Source organism: Zonotrichia albicollis, chromosome 3 (assembly GCF_047830755.1).
Source record: "Zonotrichia albicollis isolate bZonAlb1 chromosome 3, bZonAlb1.hap1, whole genome shotgun sequence".
NCBI lineage: Eukaryota > Metazoa > Chordata > Aves > Passeriformes > Passerellidae > Zonotrichia > Zonotrichia albicollis.
In genome coordinates, this window is record NC_133821.1 from 20,845,526 (window position 1) to 20,861,045 (window position 15,520).

The 15,520-nt window shown below is 41.5% G+C and overlaps 2 protein-coding genes across 3 annotated transcripts; one reads left to right on the forward strand and one right to left on the reverse strand.

The window, feature by feature from the left end:
* The first annotated feature begins 2,676 nt into the window (after positions 1–2,676).
* SPDYA (speedy/RINGO cell cycle regulator family member A) lies at positions 2,677–9,047 on the forward strand. The gene is made up of 6 exons (XM_005491466.4): positions 2,677–2,905; positions 3,912–3,970; positions 4,225–4,310; positions 5,916–6,087; positions 6,992–7,283; positions 8,845–9,047. The coding sequence occupies exons 1-6, from the start codon at positions 2,677–2,679 to the stop codon at positions 8,931–8,933; spliced, it is 927 nt and encodes a 308-aa protein (XP_005491523.1). The 3' UTR covers positions 8,934–9,047.
* On the reverse strand, positions 7,222–15,493 carry TRMT61B (tRNA methyltransferase 61B). 2 transcript variants are annotated; one of them, XM_074536912.1, is made up of 7 exons: positions 14,880–15,493; positions 14,696–14,798; positions 12,008–12,198; positions 10,730–10,821; positions 10,089–10,324; positions 9,422–9,502; positions 7,222–8,940 (listed from the first exon to the last, which is right to left on the reverse strand). In XM_074536912.1, the coding sequence occupies exons 1-7, from the start codon at positions 15,420–15,422 to the stop codon at positions 8,891–8,893; spliced, it is 1,296 nt and encodes a 431-aa protein (XP_074393013.1). In that variant the 5' UTR covers positions 15,423–15,493; the 3' UTR covers positions 7,222–8,890. The 2 variants fall into 2 exon arrangements, with proteins under 2 accessions (XP_074393013.1, XP_005491541.1); XM_005491484.4 differs by lacking the exon at positions 7,222–8,940 and adding an exon at positions 8,969–9,239 and having other exon boundaries at positions 14,880–15,492.
* Between the last annotated feature and the right edge of the window lie 27 nt (positions 15,494–15,520).

The window sequence follows — 15,520 nt, forward strand, 5'->3', positions numbered from 1 at the left end:
TAAAAAGCAAAGTTGGGAACCAGTTAATTCCACTACAGAGTCAGGTAAAGTTCTAGTTCTTTATTCTCACTGCGTTCAGGGATCAGCCTTTCCATGTCAATGTTTTTCCCTAATGTTTCCACGCTGAATCCTTGAGTCATCCCCATCTCAGCCCTACCCTGGGCTGCAGAGTCCTGCAAGGGAGGGAAGGCAGAGTCCCAGACATCCTCACAGCTCCCTTTCTCAAGTTCAGTTTCCCCAAGAGTCTGATCCAGTGTTGTGCAATGCTCTGAATCAGAGCAGGACCCGAGTCCTGGCAGGCTGGGGACAATACACTGCTGGAAGGTCACAATTCCTGTTCAGTGACTTGATTGTGACAGATTTTTGAGTGAAAAAAGAAGCATTTTAATATTTTGTTGTTGAATCACAAGCTCAAAAATTATTTCAGAAGTGGGAGACCTACAGGAAGCTCTGTGTGGGTAAAGATTGACACTGTAAGTCACTTTTTATTGATGTAAAGGTGTAAAGAATAAAGAAGTATGCATGTCACAATTATCATTGCTCTTCATGTTTTGCAGTAGGGAATAAAAAAGAAGTTTTTTTTCCTGGTTTTAAAGATTAAGATGTTTATGTGGAAGTTTCTGTAACCTGCCCTTCCTCTGTTTTACACAGTTATCAATTGATGAGTACTTTGAATTCCTTGATGAAAAGTAATATGCACACACACACAAAAAAAAAAAGAGAAAAATTGATGCAGGCAACTCAGTGTGAATATGTGTCTAAGAAGAGAGAATGTCAAAAAACCAGACTTTATCCTTGCCCGTGTATTTGGTATTGTCCCCACCCCTCAGCCTGTTGTTAGTTGGTACATTTACCACTTGGTATGTTTCTTATCTCTCTCCCTGATCAGAAACTCGGCATGATCTTTTCCTGAATCTAACTCAGAGAACGTAAATAATTTAGCAAATTATTAATAGAAGATGAGGAAGGTGTAAAGAGGCCTCTCTCCTCATTACCATAACAAATGAGGCCACTTACACTTTAATTGGCCTGAGCAGGGGGAAACAGTGAAAACGGATGTATGTCTTGCCATCTTCCTAGGATAAATCTTTAGCTCTTCTAAGAAAAGGCAACAGTAAGATTTCACACTGAATTTTATTAGCAAAGGGATTTTTTCATTCCTGTTGTTACATTTCAATAGACTGCCTTAGAGTAATTGCATTAATTGCCCCTGTAGGAAGGTAGCAGCAGGTTATCCTGCACCTCTATATTTAATGATCTTTAGAGTCAGGTATCCCTTCTCCTTCTCTCCTGGGGACACGTTTATCAGTCTGGGGAGATGTTTTAATCATAGAATCACAGAATGATGCGGGTTGGAAGGGACCTTAAACATCATCTCATTCCATGGGCAGGGTGGGACACTTCCCACTAGAGCAGGTTGTTCAGAGCCCCATCCAGCCTGGTCTTGAATACTTCCAGGGATGGAGCACCCACAGCTCCTCTGGACAACTTATGCCTTGTCACCACTCCCAGAGTGAAGAATTTCTGCCGAACATCTAATCTAAGCCTACTCTAAAAGTGGGAAAGGGGAAGGGAAGGGAAGGGAAGGGAAGGGAAGGGAAGGGAAGGGAAGGGAAGGGAAGCTCCTCAGAGCCCCCAGGCAGCCCTGGCGAGGCGAGCAGGAGGCGCCCCCGCCGTGCCCCGCTCTCATTGGCTGCGGCGCCCCAGGCGCCAACGGGAGAGGCGGGAGGAGAGAGCGCCACGCCTTCCGATTGGCTGGAGAGGTGCGCGGCGCACGCTGATTGGCTGCGAGAGGCGCCACTCGAGGCGCGGAGGCGTGAGGGAAGGGACGGGGCTGAGGGAGGCGGACAGGGACGGCTTTGGGCTGTGGCGGCGGGAGCCGAGAGCGCGGCTTCCCCTCAGGGCCCTTCCGTGCTCATGCGGCAGGCACCCGAGAGCTGGGGAGCCAGGTAGGCTGCGGTGAGCCAGCCTCCGACAGCCCCCTGCCGGGAGACCTCCTGAGGGCTTAAATACATTTAATACATCCCGCCAAAAAATACCCTTGCTCACTGTCCCTTTGGTATCCCCTCACATTTCGCGGTTACAAACACCACAGGTATGTTGGTTTCCTTGGCTGTGCCTTCAGGCTATATCCAGCGTGAGGGATAAGATTAATTCCCAAGGGCAATTAGGAGCTCAAGACTTGATTTTAATCTATCAACATGGCTCAATCACAGTTCTGATCCCTTAGTTCTATTAATATTCCTTATTAAAAAAAAAAAAAAAAAAGAAAAGAAAAAGACACAATCACAAATTGGAGGGTGAGAACACAGGTTTTTTGGTAGATCTAAGGAATTGTGTGGAGCTACAAGGATCTGACAAACAGCAGCTTTTCCTGCTTTTCACACATCTTTTCCTGTTTTCCAAAGTTGATTTAAAAAGGCAAAATTGAAGGCTCCTTCTACTGGGAAAAAATAAAGCTTTATAAATTTAGAACTAAATCAAAGAACTCTGATTTAGTTGGCTGTCTCAGGGCACAAAACTTAGATAATCAGTACTGATAAAATTAATTTTGCATCATCTGACAGAAGTTCTACTGAAAGTTATGTGAACAAAAGAAATGTACTAGTGCTGAAACTGACTAATTTTGTAGTTAATTTCTTCTTATTTCTTTAACAGGAACCTTTGCTAAACGAAATGAAACACAATCTGGTGTGTAAGACACCTCCCACTGTCACTGTTCATGTAAAATCAAGTGCATCCAGATCACATCAGCAAAAAAAACTTACTAGACTAAAGAGACCTGCTTTTAAAGACCATCAAGGAAATTGTGAAAAAGGGGTTCCTAGTCAGAAATATAAATGTCCAAAGGGACCATGCCTAGTTATTCAGCGTCAGGAAATGACAGCTTTCTTTAAATTATTTGGTAGGTTAATAATGTGAGATATGAATGAATTGACTGAACAGAATGTTTTCTGACCTCAGGAGTTTTGAGAGTGCTTTTCATATTGAAAGTAATGGCAGTTCTTTATCAAAATGTTTTGTTGTTATTATAGTTTGATATATAAATATTTAATGCTTAAGTTAAAAATACAAGGGCTACCGAATTGATGAAAAGTATCTTTCTTAAATTACAAATGAAACCAAGGTGGTTTGCTACTTTTAATTTTTGATAATTTTCATTACTATTTTTTCTTAAATTTCAACAAATACATGTAAAACAATGTGCATCTTGTTTTACACAAGGCCTCCTTGTCTGTTAAATGTGTTCTTTACTGTGGGAATAAACTTCTGGGGGAAGAAGTGGAATGATCTAAGGAGTTAGAGCATCTCTTCTTTATTTGTGCCTCTTTCACATGAAGTTTTGTATTTATTTAATTTAGCAAGACATTAAGTAATAGTGGAAGATTACAGCTGGTTTTTATTTGACCCTTAAATACAGAAGTGAATGAGAGAGAGCTGCTGGTAATTACAGTACATGTTCATGGACAATGAAGCACTGACCAAAAAAAAGCAAGTATTGCCCTATAAAGGCTGCCAGGTAATGAAGGTGCAGGATTCCCAGCAGTTCCTCTGAAATAATGGTGTGCTATCACCTGGAAGCATGTAGTGCAGGAAGAAATGGTGCAAATAGGAAAAACACTGGCTATTTTTTCACCTTCACCTGCTGTTACTGAGAATGGATGAAATGCAGCCACCAGATTTTCCACCTTGCCTTTCTGGTAGACTTTGTTTCCTTTTGTCATGTAAGCTTTCATCACACCTGAACCTCTCCTACTGCAGTAGGGAGCAGTTTCTCTGTTCCCTGCTGGCTGGTCTAGCTTCTTTTCTTTCATTTGGTTTGATGAAAGACCATCTACTATTTATTTATAAATACCTGCTGACACAAACAATTTTGGTGTTTGGAGTGCTACAGCTTTCTCTTGTTACAGATGATGATCTAATCCAAGACTTCCTTTGGATGGACTGTTGCTGTGAAATTGCAGACAAGGTAAGTGCATTTCCTTCTCAGTTAACAGAACATTCATTCAGTGAGAAATCTGCCCTTAATTACTTGATACTTTAATGCAAATACAGAACATCATCTTTTTCTAGTGGTTTCACGTGGAAGTTTTAAGAAACTTAATACATGCTTTCCTCATTGTTAAAAATGATGAAAATATCTTGGTGCAAGATGTGTGAATCGATGTAGGAAATACTGTATCTAAGTAACACTTTGATACTTCATTTTACATTTTAAAACAGTATCTCTTGGCAATGACTTTCGTTTATTTCAAGAGAGCTAACTTCACACCAAGTGAGCATACCAGAATCAATTTCTTTGCGGCTCTGTAAGTACTTTAAAACTATCTGGTTTTATTAGAATAAACTTTGCATTGTATTTCTTTCTGACACTGATAACTATAATAGGTGATGAGACTTCCTTGAGGAATATAGAAACAACCTGATCTAGGGGGTGGCATCCCCAGGGGGTGGCAGGGGGGCTATCCCTTCCCACCCAGGCCATTCTGAGGTTCTGTGATAATCTACATACTGTACATAACCAGTGCAAAGTCACTGTTCTTCCTGAGATGGAACAAGCTTGAGCAGCAGGCAGGGCTTGCTTGCACTGCTGTAGTGATACACACAGTGGCATTCCACCCACCAAACTGAATCTGGGAGCTTTTTAAAGCATTACAAGAAATACATTCAGGACAATACACAACAACATGTAGGTGGCTCACAGGTGCTCATATAAAACCCTGTTTCATATCTTTGCCAGCCTTTAGGGCATTTGTAGCAAAACATTTCACCATGGTATCTCAGGAGTAAATTGTTATTAAAGTTTCTGTCAATATATTTAAATCAACTGTAAAAACATAGCTAGAGAATTTCTTTGAACTTTTTTGAACAGTTGTAAAATGCCTATACTTTGAAACAGTGGTGGAATCAGTAATCCAGGCCTACATAACCCTCTTTATTTGGCTATACCTGCAGAGTGTTCTGCATTTTTTTTTTTAATTTTTACAGTGTTACGGTGCTCAGGTCATCTTTTGTTCCATGGCTTCTCAGATGCTCTGATTTGCACACAAAGGGGGCAAAGGTGGCTGTTCCTTCTGCTGTCACTGGTGCTGTGGGTGACACCCACAGAGCTTGGAGGAGGGAGCCCTCTGACCCCCCTGAAGGGGGAAAAGCCAGGCCAGAACAGTGAAAGGGTTAGAGGGGGACAGAGAGTCTGGTGAGACTGGGACTAGAGAGAATATTGGGGTCAGGAGCAAGTGAGAAAACTGGGGAGGAGACCAAAAGTCCTAATTTTTCAAGTGTGATTTACAGGAGTTTAGTACCAGGTGGGTCCAGAGGAAATAAACATTTTCCTGTTGTCTGAGAAGACAATTTAAAACTAAAAGTAACTAGGTAGTGAACCAAGGGAAGAACAGAGACATTAAAAAAGTAAGTTTTGCATTTCTAACTAAAGGTAGACCTGTATTTAGTTGTTTGCTCATAATTTAATATGAACAATGTAATTTTCCAAGAATAGCTAAAATCCATAAAGTAAAAAGTGAAGAGTTTAAGAATTCACAGGAGAGTTTTAAGCCTTATTTAAAGAATTTAAAGCATCAGAATCAGAAATTGTTCATTTTATTGAAGAGTTTCTTGCCAGCTTGGAGAAGGATGTCAGGATGTATTAGTTCTTGCTTATCTATTAATTTAGGAAACTCAAGGGTAAAACAATTTCTATAGAAGCTTGGGTTTTTTACCCAAAGGATGCATATGGAACTAATTAAGAAAATACTGTATTCCAGAGAGTAGGCTGTATTTTGTTAGTGTTTTTTCCTCACAATACTAGAAAAAAAGAACCACTGCAACATAGCTGTTACTTTATGTTAGAAATCATTCTAATATAGTGCTATAAGATTGAATAATGTTTACAAACATAAACATATATCTATTTAAAGGTATCTGGCAAACACAGTTGAAGAAGACAATGAAGAAACAAAGTATGAAATTTTCCCATGGGCTTTGGGCAAAGCCTGGAGAAAGCTGTTCCCTGATTTCCTAAAGTTAAGAGATCAGCTTTGGAGTAGAATTGACTACAGGGCTATTGTAAGCAGACGCTGCTGTGAAGAGGTAGGGAGGGAGATTTCATATTGTAGATGCTGAAATCACAACAAGTAACACCAGCTTGCAATTTAGCTCTGTACAGCTAATTTAGTTTCTTCCCTAAAGTAAACAGACAACCCATGGGAAAGAAAAGATGCTGCTAAAACGTAATGGTCTATTTATCCTCCATAGTTTTTCCTTCTCCATTTAAAATACAGTATTTGAAACAGTGTTTTTTAAGTAAACTAGAATATCTTATATTGCACTACTGTTAAAAGTGAAGTTTCTATTGACTAGTATTTGCTTTGTGCAAATATTTTTTTTATTTAAAATCTACCTTAATTTGTTTCACTTCATCCACTTTAGAAATAATTTTGTGTGCTTTACAATTTATAAGGAAAAAATATATTCCTCATTTTTCAGGTGAAGTGTGTATCTGGAAAAACCCTTGTCATACTCTAAGTACATAATGTTTGCTTCCAGATGGTGGAAAATAAAATCTCCCATTTACTCTAGAGGCCCATTTCTGGGGATGGGATTAGATGCCATGGGAAAAGCACAAAGAGCACGGCGAGTGCAGGATGCTTTTCCTTGCACACCCTCCCAGCTTCCCACTGTTGTTATTTCAGTGATGATGAGCACTGCAGCTGATGTTTGGAGTGGCCAATGAGACCAGCTTGGTTCCAACATGCCCACATGAGTGGCTGTTTGTGATAACTCAGGTGAACATACAGGGCTGGAAGCTGGGATGTTTCCACACCTGACTGTATCAGGATTACTTACCCCTGCCTAAGGACAGTGAGACCGATAAGAGATGATGCCCATTTCAGCTAGGTTAATTCGCTGCCATACCCCAACTGGATCCAGTTTTCAGCTGTGTGTTTCCCCATTACATTTGCTGTTCCTGATGCCACCATGGCTGTTCCCACAGGTGATGGCCATCGCTCCAACACACTACATCTGGCAGCGAGAGCGCTCGGTGCAGCACAGCGGCGCCCTCAGGAGTTATGAGGATCAGGTGCAGCTGCCCCGGGGCCCCAGTGCCACCCCCACAGACTGCCTGCTGTGCGGGAAGAAGGGCAGGTTTGTACGGCTGGGATTGTCATCCTCCTCCTCCTCCACCGACACGCTGGAGATGATGGACCTGCACTCCTCCCAGAAATCAAAGGATGCCTTTGCAACTGACAAAATGCTCATCGACTCTCCTTCTTGTAAAGCCCAAGGTATGGTGTGGGTTTCATGGTATAGGAAAATGCTGTGAATAATTTTCCATACTTGCCCTTCTGAGTGCTGCAGGAACTGCTTTGTCCCTCTCCATTACACATCAGCAGAACTGTGCTTTTACCCTCATGGATTCATTTTCACATATTGTATCTTGGCTTCCTGGAAGTACCAACTGCTTTACATTGACTCTCTTCATGTTATGTTCACCTACTACGGTAGATTTTGAGCACATTTCAGTATATTTGCATGCTTTAGTTACCAACTGCTTTACATTGAGTCTCTTCATGTTACTTTCACCCACTACAGCAGATTTTGAGCACATTTCAGTATTTCAGTATATTTGCATGCTTTAGTTACCAACTGTTTTACAGAGAGTCTCTTCGTTCACCTACTATGTTAGATTTCAGCTGCATTCCAGTCTACTCAGCCATTTGTTACTATTTTTGCATTATAAATGAAATTGAGAGTCCTGTTTTAAATGATTTTTTATGCCTGGAACAATAAGAATACTGGTACATGTAAAGTGAGTCAAAGTGCTCTTGCTGAGAGCATGTTTTGAGAAAGGGCAGGATGCTCATTTGTGGTATGGGTTTGGACATAGAGGAAAATGGAAATTGTGATTTAACCTAAGTATCTGATTTGTTGGCAAATTATACAAGACTGTTTTAATACTGGGGTATGAGTAGAAAACCAGATCTTATTGCAAGAATTGCTTACATAATTGAATCTCTGCCCATCAATCTACTCACAATGGCATCCTCAGCCTTTGCATTAGGGCCTTCTGTTACATACAGCAGCTGTGGGGCAAACCCATTATTAAATTTATTATTAGAAGTTAAACACACTTGAGATGTAAACTTCCTCAGGCATCTGGATAAGGCCTCAGCTCTGCAAAGACACTCTCCTGTAATTAACCAGTGCAGAGTTCCTACTACACTTATCTAATACAGAGGTAGTTATTTATTGCTCTGTATATTTTATTTGCATGTGTTCTCATTAATATCCAAATTTTCACCATTACAGTAAGATTGTTACTGTTTTTGACAGCTTTAGTACAAATATGATTCTCAACTTGGAAAAAAATTGCATTTGACTATTTCCTGAGATATAAAGCAAGTCAGGTGTTTACAAAACAAAACTTAATAATTTAATGTGTTAAACATCACCACTTACTCAGGGAAGACCCAAAATGACTTCAAGTCTGTTTTAACTTGAGAGATCTGGCTTCTCATCTCTGACAAGGGCCAGAAAAAATGGTGTTTCCTCCAACCATTTGAGAATACTTTATATGAAGCTTATTCACAAATAAGCAGGCAACTTGCAGCATGAGTGCTGGAAGGGAACCAAAGCTGTGCCTGTCAACAACTGTTCTGATGTTGAAATAAGCACAGCTTTATCAAGTGAACACATTCAGTGAATTTCAGTATCTCTTAAAGTTATGCTTTAAGAACTTTGTTCTTAAAGCAACCTATAGTTGGAAGCCAGCAAAGTATTCATTACAAAGGAGAGCCTTTGATTCTTCATTTTCTTACTAAAATTTTTTCTCCTTATTTCTGGTAGACTGTCTGAGGCTGTCCAGCAAAAGGCAACCATGCAGCACCCTGGATCAAGATAAGTCTATGGACTGGTTTACAAGCAATGGGGAATGAAGTGCACCTGATAAGACAGAAACAGATCCTGTGATTTGCAGAACAGCCTGGGCTGCATCACAACACCAGACGTGATGATTCACTTCAAACTTTTACCCCTACATAGGGGGATAACAGTTGGTGTTTCAAACCTGATATAAGGTAGAAATCAGAGCAGTCATTGCTTAAAAGTTACACAACTTGCAAAATGTAGCATCTACTTTGTCATGTTTTATTTCATTCTGATACAATACTCAAATTAGCAGCTAAGGAGGCAGCAGCATCAAGAAAGCAGTGGTCCAAACTTTCTCAGCTTGGTAAGGAACGCTAATTAAAAAACAAAAGTTACTACTTTAGTATTTCAATACACAATGATTGTTTTATTATTATAAGTTTTGTGGTTTCATGATATAGGAAAATACCAAATGCTAATACAAAAAAAAAAAAAAAGGTTTATTTGAAATAAAAATACCACTAAACATTTAAGATAAACTTTTTCCAAGTCTCACCTGAATGAGCTTCCTGCCAGTGGGATGGTCGGGCAATGTAAGGCACTGAGTGGTTTGTTTCAGCAGCAGCACTGAGTGACTCTGTGAGAAGGACATTTCTTTTTATTTTGTTCCCACAAGTTTAAGACCTACATGCAGCCTAGAGTAGACAATGCACATGTAATATTTTTCCCTGATTTTTTTTTTTTTTGTTGTCACCTATCAGAATATTCAGAACTCTGCATTTTCCAGATCTATACAGTATATATATTTACATTTGTCACATAAATATAATATATATATATATATATGGCAGCATTTTTGGATTTGCCAGAACAGCATAATTCCAAAACAGAGCTCACTGGCCACTGTTTCTCCTAAGGAATCCTTAAGTCCATCAGGGTCCTCTAAAGCAGCTTTGTGGTGAGTATAGAGAACTGAATTTTCTTAAGAATCTAAAATTTGAGAACAGTAGTATAAGGGCAGTCACTCTTTATTGCAGATTGAAATTTATTTTTTATTTAGGCCAGGTTTTTAGTAGGATATTTTAACTTAAATAACAATTAATAGTCTTCTTTAAACCTGACAAGGTCTGGGGTGTCCTTGCCTGTTCTCAGCTGACCTAGGTAAAAGCACTGGATCATCTAAGTGCAGTAATAGGGGATCTCACCAGCAGTGAAGTCCTTACCATTGTATTCGCTCTCCTTAAGAACTGCTTCATCCTGAATATGGATTTCTTCATATTCATTTTGAGGTGGTTCTTCAATATTTTCTTGAGTTCCCACCATGTGGCTTGATTTGTTATGCTTGAGTTTAGCAGGGAGTACTGACCAGCTCCTGTGAGTTACCTCAATTATCCTTTCACACAAAAAGGGAAGCTTGCAGCTCCGTATTCTGTCTAAAAGGTCAATAACCTGTGTGATGCTTTTGAAGAAATGCAAAGGGTAAAGTAGTATTTTGAAAACTCAAAGCACAAAATTTCAGTTTTACTGACTTTGACACATTCTTTACCTCTGAGGTTACATGAGTCCTTCAGTTTTAGGGTAAAGGAGCAACCTTTGCATTGCATTGGAGAACAGTGCAGTTACTTTGAGGATGCCATAACGGCCAAACTTCACTGACCAGAATGAGAACATTCCCCAGGCAGATGCCAAAGGGTTTGGCCAAGTGTAATTTATACTGAGTACCACTCCCAAAGAAAGTTACATGGGGAAAACCCCCAACTTTGTTAACCATTTCATTAATGCTGGATGTGGATTTCAGAAGATGCTTGGTTTTGTACTGAGGCCAGGTAATGCCTGAGTAAAGGTGCCAGTAAGAAATACTTACTTTGCCAAGTACACAGCACACACCCCACCTTGTTTCAGGCTTGGGTGTACGACAGGCAGAGCACACTGAGGGTCCAGCATGTCCAGAACTACCTGCAAGAGAAAGACACATTAATGTGCACTGCGAGAACATATCTACCTCTACCAGAGTAACACACAGCAATGCTGGGGGGAAAAAAGGTTATGGAAAAGAGAGGCATACAACAGCAATGTGTAATCATCCTCCAGTTTTATCACTGCCTCTCAAAACCTGAGGTGCACTTACACAAAATGAAGTCCTCTCTACTTCCAAATGAATTTCTATTAAAACAGCAAGTAGCATTTGACCAACTAAGCAGGTCTGTAGGAAGTTAAGCCTCCTAGTAATTTAATAACATAATCCTGACAGTAATAAAAACTTTTAAAAGACTACATTTACTAACACATTTGAATACCTATTTCTCAAATGTGAAAAAAAAAGATTATTCAAATGTATAAAAAGAACACATTATGGTCACAATGTCTAACTTGCTGTCAGTTTCAAGATTAACAATACTTCTTGTCTTTGGTAATTTATCCATGTTCTGCTAGGAAGCTATCCAGATTGTAGAACAATGGGGTATGCAATATCTGATCCTTCCTGCAGGACTGTTATTTAAAACATTTTTGAAAAGGTATTTTTATGCTATGTTTTATATTTCTTTGCTTGCACCATTTTAAAAATTGCTATTTGTTTAAAGCATTTAGTAAGTAGTTGTAAGTAGTTTGTCAGCTTTACAGGGAAGAATGGTAAACATCAACCTATTTTCCTCAGCAAAACTCCTTTTAGGAAATCTGGATACAAAGAAGCAGGACAGGAGAACAAGCCACAGCATTCTCTAAATTATGGTGTAGTTACATTGTGCATTCTTTATAGCTGATAGAAAAGTGGTCACATAGTTGCATATTAAATAAGGTTCTTATTCTTCTGGAATTTAATGCTTGAAATGTATCTCATGAGAATATCAGTTTCTCAAAAATACAAGAAAGCAAGTTGGTATTTGCTTACAAGACAGCAGTAATTAATTGTAGTATTTCTATTGTACAGCTTTATCACTTTTTCATTTGACAACCTGTAACTGGAATCTTGAAAACATTTGTATCTGACAAAAAAATTACAATGTTTCTTTCACTGATGAGGACCTGGAGTGTTATTTCTCACATTGCACTAGGTATGGGAATCCCTTGCGTGAGCACTAGAGGTTGACACTGATGGAGAACAGACAGGTGTCAGATGGGGGAGTTGTTGGGATTCACTCACTGCATCAAGTGTTACAGATTTCAGATCTGCAGCAGCTGCTGAAATGTCCTTCAGAATGAACTCCACGTTATCTGGCCACTCGTCCGTGTGTCCGATTTGCCACGCAGAGCGCCAGTGCCTGTAATTCTTCTTTGCTAAATTATGGTGATCCTCTCTGATCTCATAACTCAGAACACGGCCCGTGGGCCCAACTGCAAACAAACAGAACGCACTCCACTCACCACTTTACACTGCTGTTACAAGGACTTGGGGAAAAACCCAACAAAAGCAAAAGCATAGTCTATAACTTAAGTACACTTTTCCATCTCCACTTTAGGAAATTATCACATATGAAACAATCAATAACAATCTATGTTTTCTTTACATTTCAAACAAACATGCAGAAAAAGTGCCTTTCACAGACAGCAATCCATCAATGCACAGATGAAATAAAGTGTAGCTATGGTAGTACAGACTGTTCCAAGAGGTTCTCCTGAAGTCACTCGTGCAGCAAAAGACAAGTTGAGCATCTGTGGCCCCTGCTAGGCCCTTCTGCTAGAGCAACCAAAGGTACCAGCTGGGAATGCTGCACCAGTGCTCACAGAAACCTGCTCACTGATCTCAGCCACACAGACACATTTTCCAGTCTACTCTTTGATTTACCTGGCTTTGTGTAAGTTTCCTGCTACTGTCTGCAACAGCAATAAATTATTAAGACTAAATTTACTATTCTGAAATTTACCATGAGTCCAATGTACACTGTTTCTCATACAGGATGCATTTCCAGGCTGTGCAGGCAGACAGCAGGGTGTGCACTGCTGTATTGTTCCATATTTGTATTACTCCAATTCCTCAAGCCTATCCCATCACTCACTTCTCTCTCCTTGCTACTCTGGAATGGGTGCAGGCAGCTGTCAGGAACCAGCAGCTCCCCAGGTCACTTCTGTGCCTTTTTAAGCCATTTCAGTTTGAAGTCACCAGGTCCCTTCCCTCACCTATGTGATCCCACTGTGAATCCATGCATATAACTGAGTAAAAGAAGGGATGGATTTTTCCTTGATCCAGCTCACTCCACATGAGACACAGGCCAGAACCAGCTAGCAGGAAAGAGAAGGTTGCAGCACGATGCCTTTGATCACCTGAAGCAGTTGCAGAGTCACAGTGCCAACTCCTTGTTACCTTAGATTATCAGTTTAGAAACATCATAAAAATTAAATTCTTCCCACTGGGGGGGGGGGTCAGTTTTACCCCCACTCATTCAAAGTATTTTCTACTTTTTGAAAATGCTTTTTAAAAAATAATAAAAAGGTGAAATAGCTAGACAAAACTTCATTACTGTGAAGCTACAGTATACATACAATTTGCATACATCATATTTTCCAGTTCTCAAAGATCTTAAAGTCATGACAAATACCACTCTCTCAACTCTCCTGTTTCATGTCAGCAGTTTCTGGGAATTATTAAAGAAAGAATTGAAAATAAAATATAAAAGGAGTAACAATTAAGAGATGAATTAAATCTGTTAAATCAACAAGAATTTTGGAAATTAAATAATTCCATGGACATGGTAAGGTGCCCACTACATCTGGATTCCAGCATTTACCCACACAGCAGCTGTTTCTCTTTTTGGTTATCACTGGTGTGTATTCAATGGTGGCAAAAGCAGCCACCACTAGGAACCAGCAAATCAAATCTATTTATTTCTGTGTCAGCACCAAAGTGTGTTCAGCTGTGACTACAACTGGATGTATTTGGTGCTGATTTAAATTCAATAAATTTGAAAATAGCAATGCAATTTCATACCTTTTCCCACTCCTCAAAACAGAGCTGATCTGGCACACAACAACTGCACTCTTTCCCTGGAGAGGGTTAACAGCCTGGTAATGGTAATGCCAATGATTTTGCCAACTTGGCCTGTTTATAGCTAAATTAAAGTGATCAGAAAAAAAACTGTTGGACAAGACTGAAAAATGAGAGGAATAATTGGCAAGTTCAGGTGTGCTCGTATGAAATGGCCACAGTAGGCTGAATACCCAAGGCAGAAAGATCAGCTGCTGTATTTAGCAAGAGCTAGCTTTTGCCTTAGCCTGTAGCAGGTGTTCCATCTCTTTGGGTTCTGGGTCTGCCTGAAGGGCAAGCTGGGGAAAGCTAAGGACTCCCACCTTCCCTCTCTCTAAATGGAAAGAGAAGTGCTGATCTTTATCTTCTGTTTCCTCAGCTTCTAGCTCCTACAGCAGGAATGTTTGCTTTGAGGATAATCCCATGCTAGCTTCAAAATCCCAATACAACTAAAAAAACCCAAATACCAGCTTATTTCAGAGAGATGATCAGAAGAAATCAAGCAATAGCAGTAGGAGGCAGAAGGATGGAGAGGAAACAGAGGTGCAACTGCTGACCTTGAAACTTGGGCCCAACATATCAAGACCAGCTGCAGCTGAGTGATCTTGAGGCATGGCTGAAACTCAGCTTTCTGCAAGGCCTCTGGTAACCATTTACACTATGGCCCTCTAAGCACAGTCAGAATGGTTCGCAGTCCCTATGCTGATGTAACTTTCCTTCAAGTCAACAAAATATACATGAACTGCAGCAAAGCTTTCATGAGCTGAACAAGTAAGGACCACGAGAACCATAAGTATCTGGGCAAAAAAACCCCCCAAGTTGTGATAAGGAAATAAATAAACACTGTGTTGTCTAAAGCCAGATTCCCACCTGCTCTTGACAGAAACAAGCTCATAGCACCGGATCCGCTGCCAGTTTCCAGCACGGTGTCTCCCGGGTGGAGATCCATCATCATTAGCAGAGCACTTATATCCTGCGAGCGAGAAAAACGATACGTTATTACTCGCGGGAAATTCAAGGTGAGATTCGGCCAGCGACCTCCCAGCCACGGTACCTTGGGGTAGGCGATGGTGGCTCCCCGCGGCATGAGCAGCACGTACTCGTCCAGCGAGGGCCGCCTCAGCAGCAGCCGCTTCCCGGCCGACGTGCGCAGCACCTGCCCGGGCAGCTGCCCGATGATGTCGCGGTGGGGCAGGAGCCCGCTGGGGCTGCTCAGCACCGTCTCCGCCGCCAGCCGGCACAGCACCTTCAGCGTCCAGTTGTTCTTCCTCGGCACCGCCGCCAGCGCCAGCTCCCCGGCGCGGAAAGGGCCGGAGCGCGGACCCGCCGCCCCAACCAGCGCTTGACGGGGGGCAACCAGCGGCACCTCCTCCTCCTCCTCCTCCTTCTCAGGGCGAGCCTGAGGCGGCTCCAGCGCTGCCGCCGCCGCGCCCCGCGCCACCGCCGCCGCTTCCTCGGGCGGCAGCAGCCGCCTCACCCGCTCCAGCGGCGACAGCGAAGTCTCCCATGCCCGCCTGCGAGGCTTCCCGTCGGCAGGAAAAGAAGAAGAAGAGGATGAGGAGGCGGCCGCCCGCCGCAGCGCGCGCCAGACCCTCATGGAGCGGCCGGGGGCGGGAAAAGAGGGCGTGGCTCCCCTTCGCGACCGTCGCCCCGCGCGCCTGCGCCGCACGCCCCGATGACGCCGTATGGCGTCAT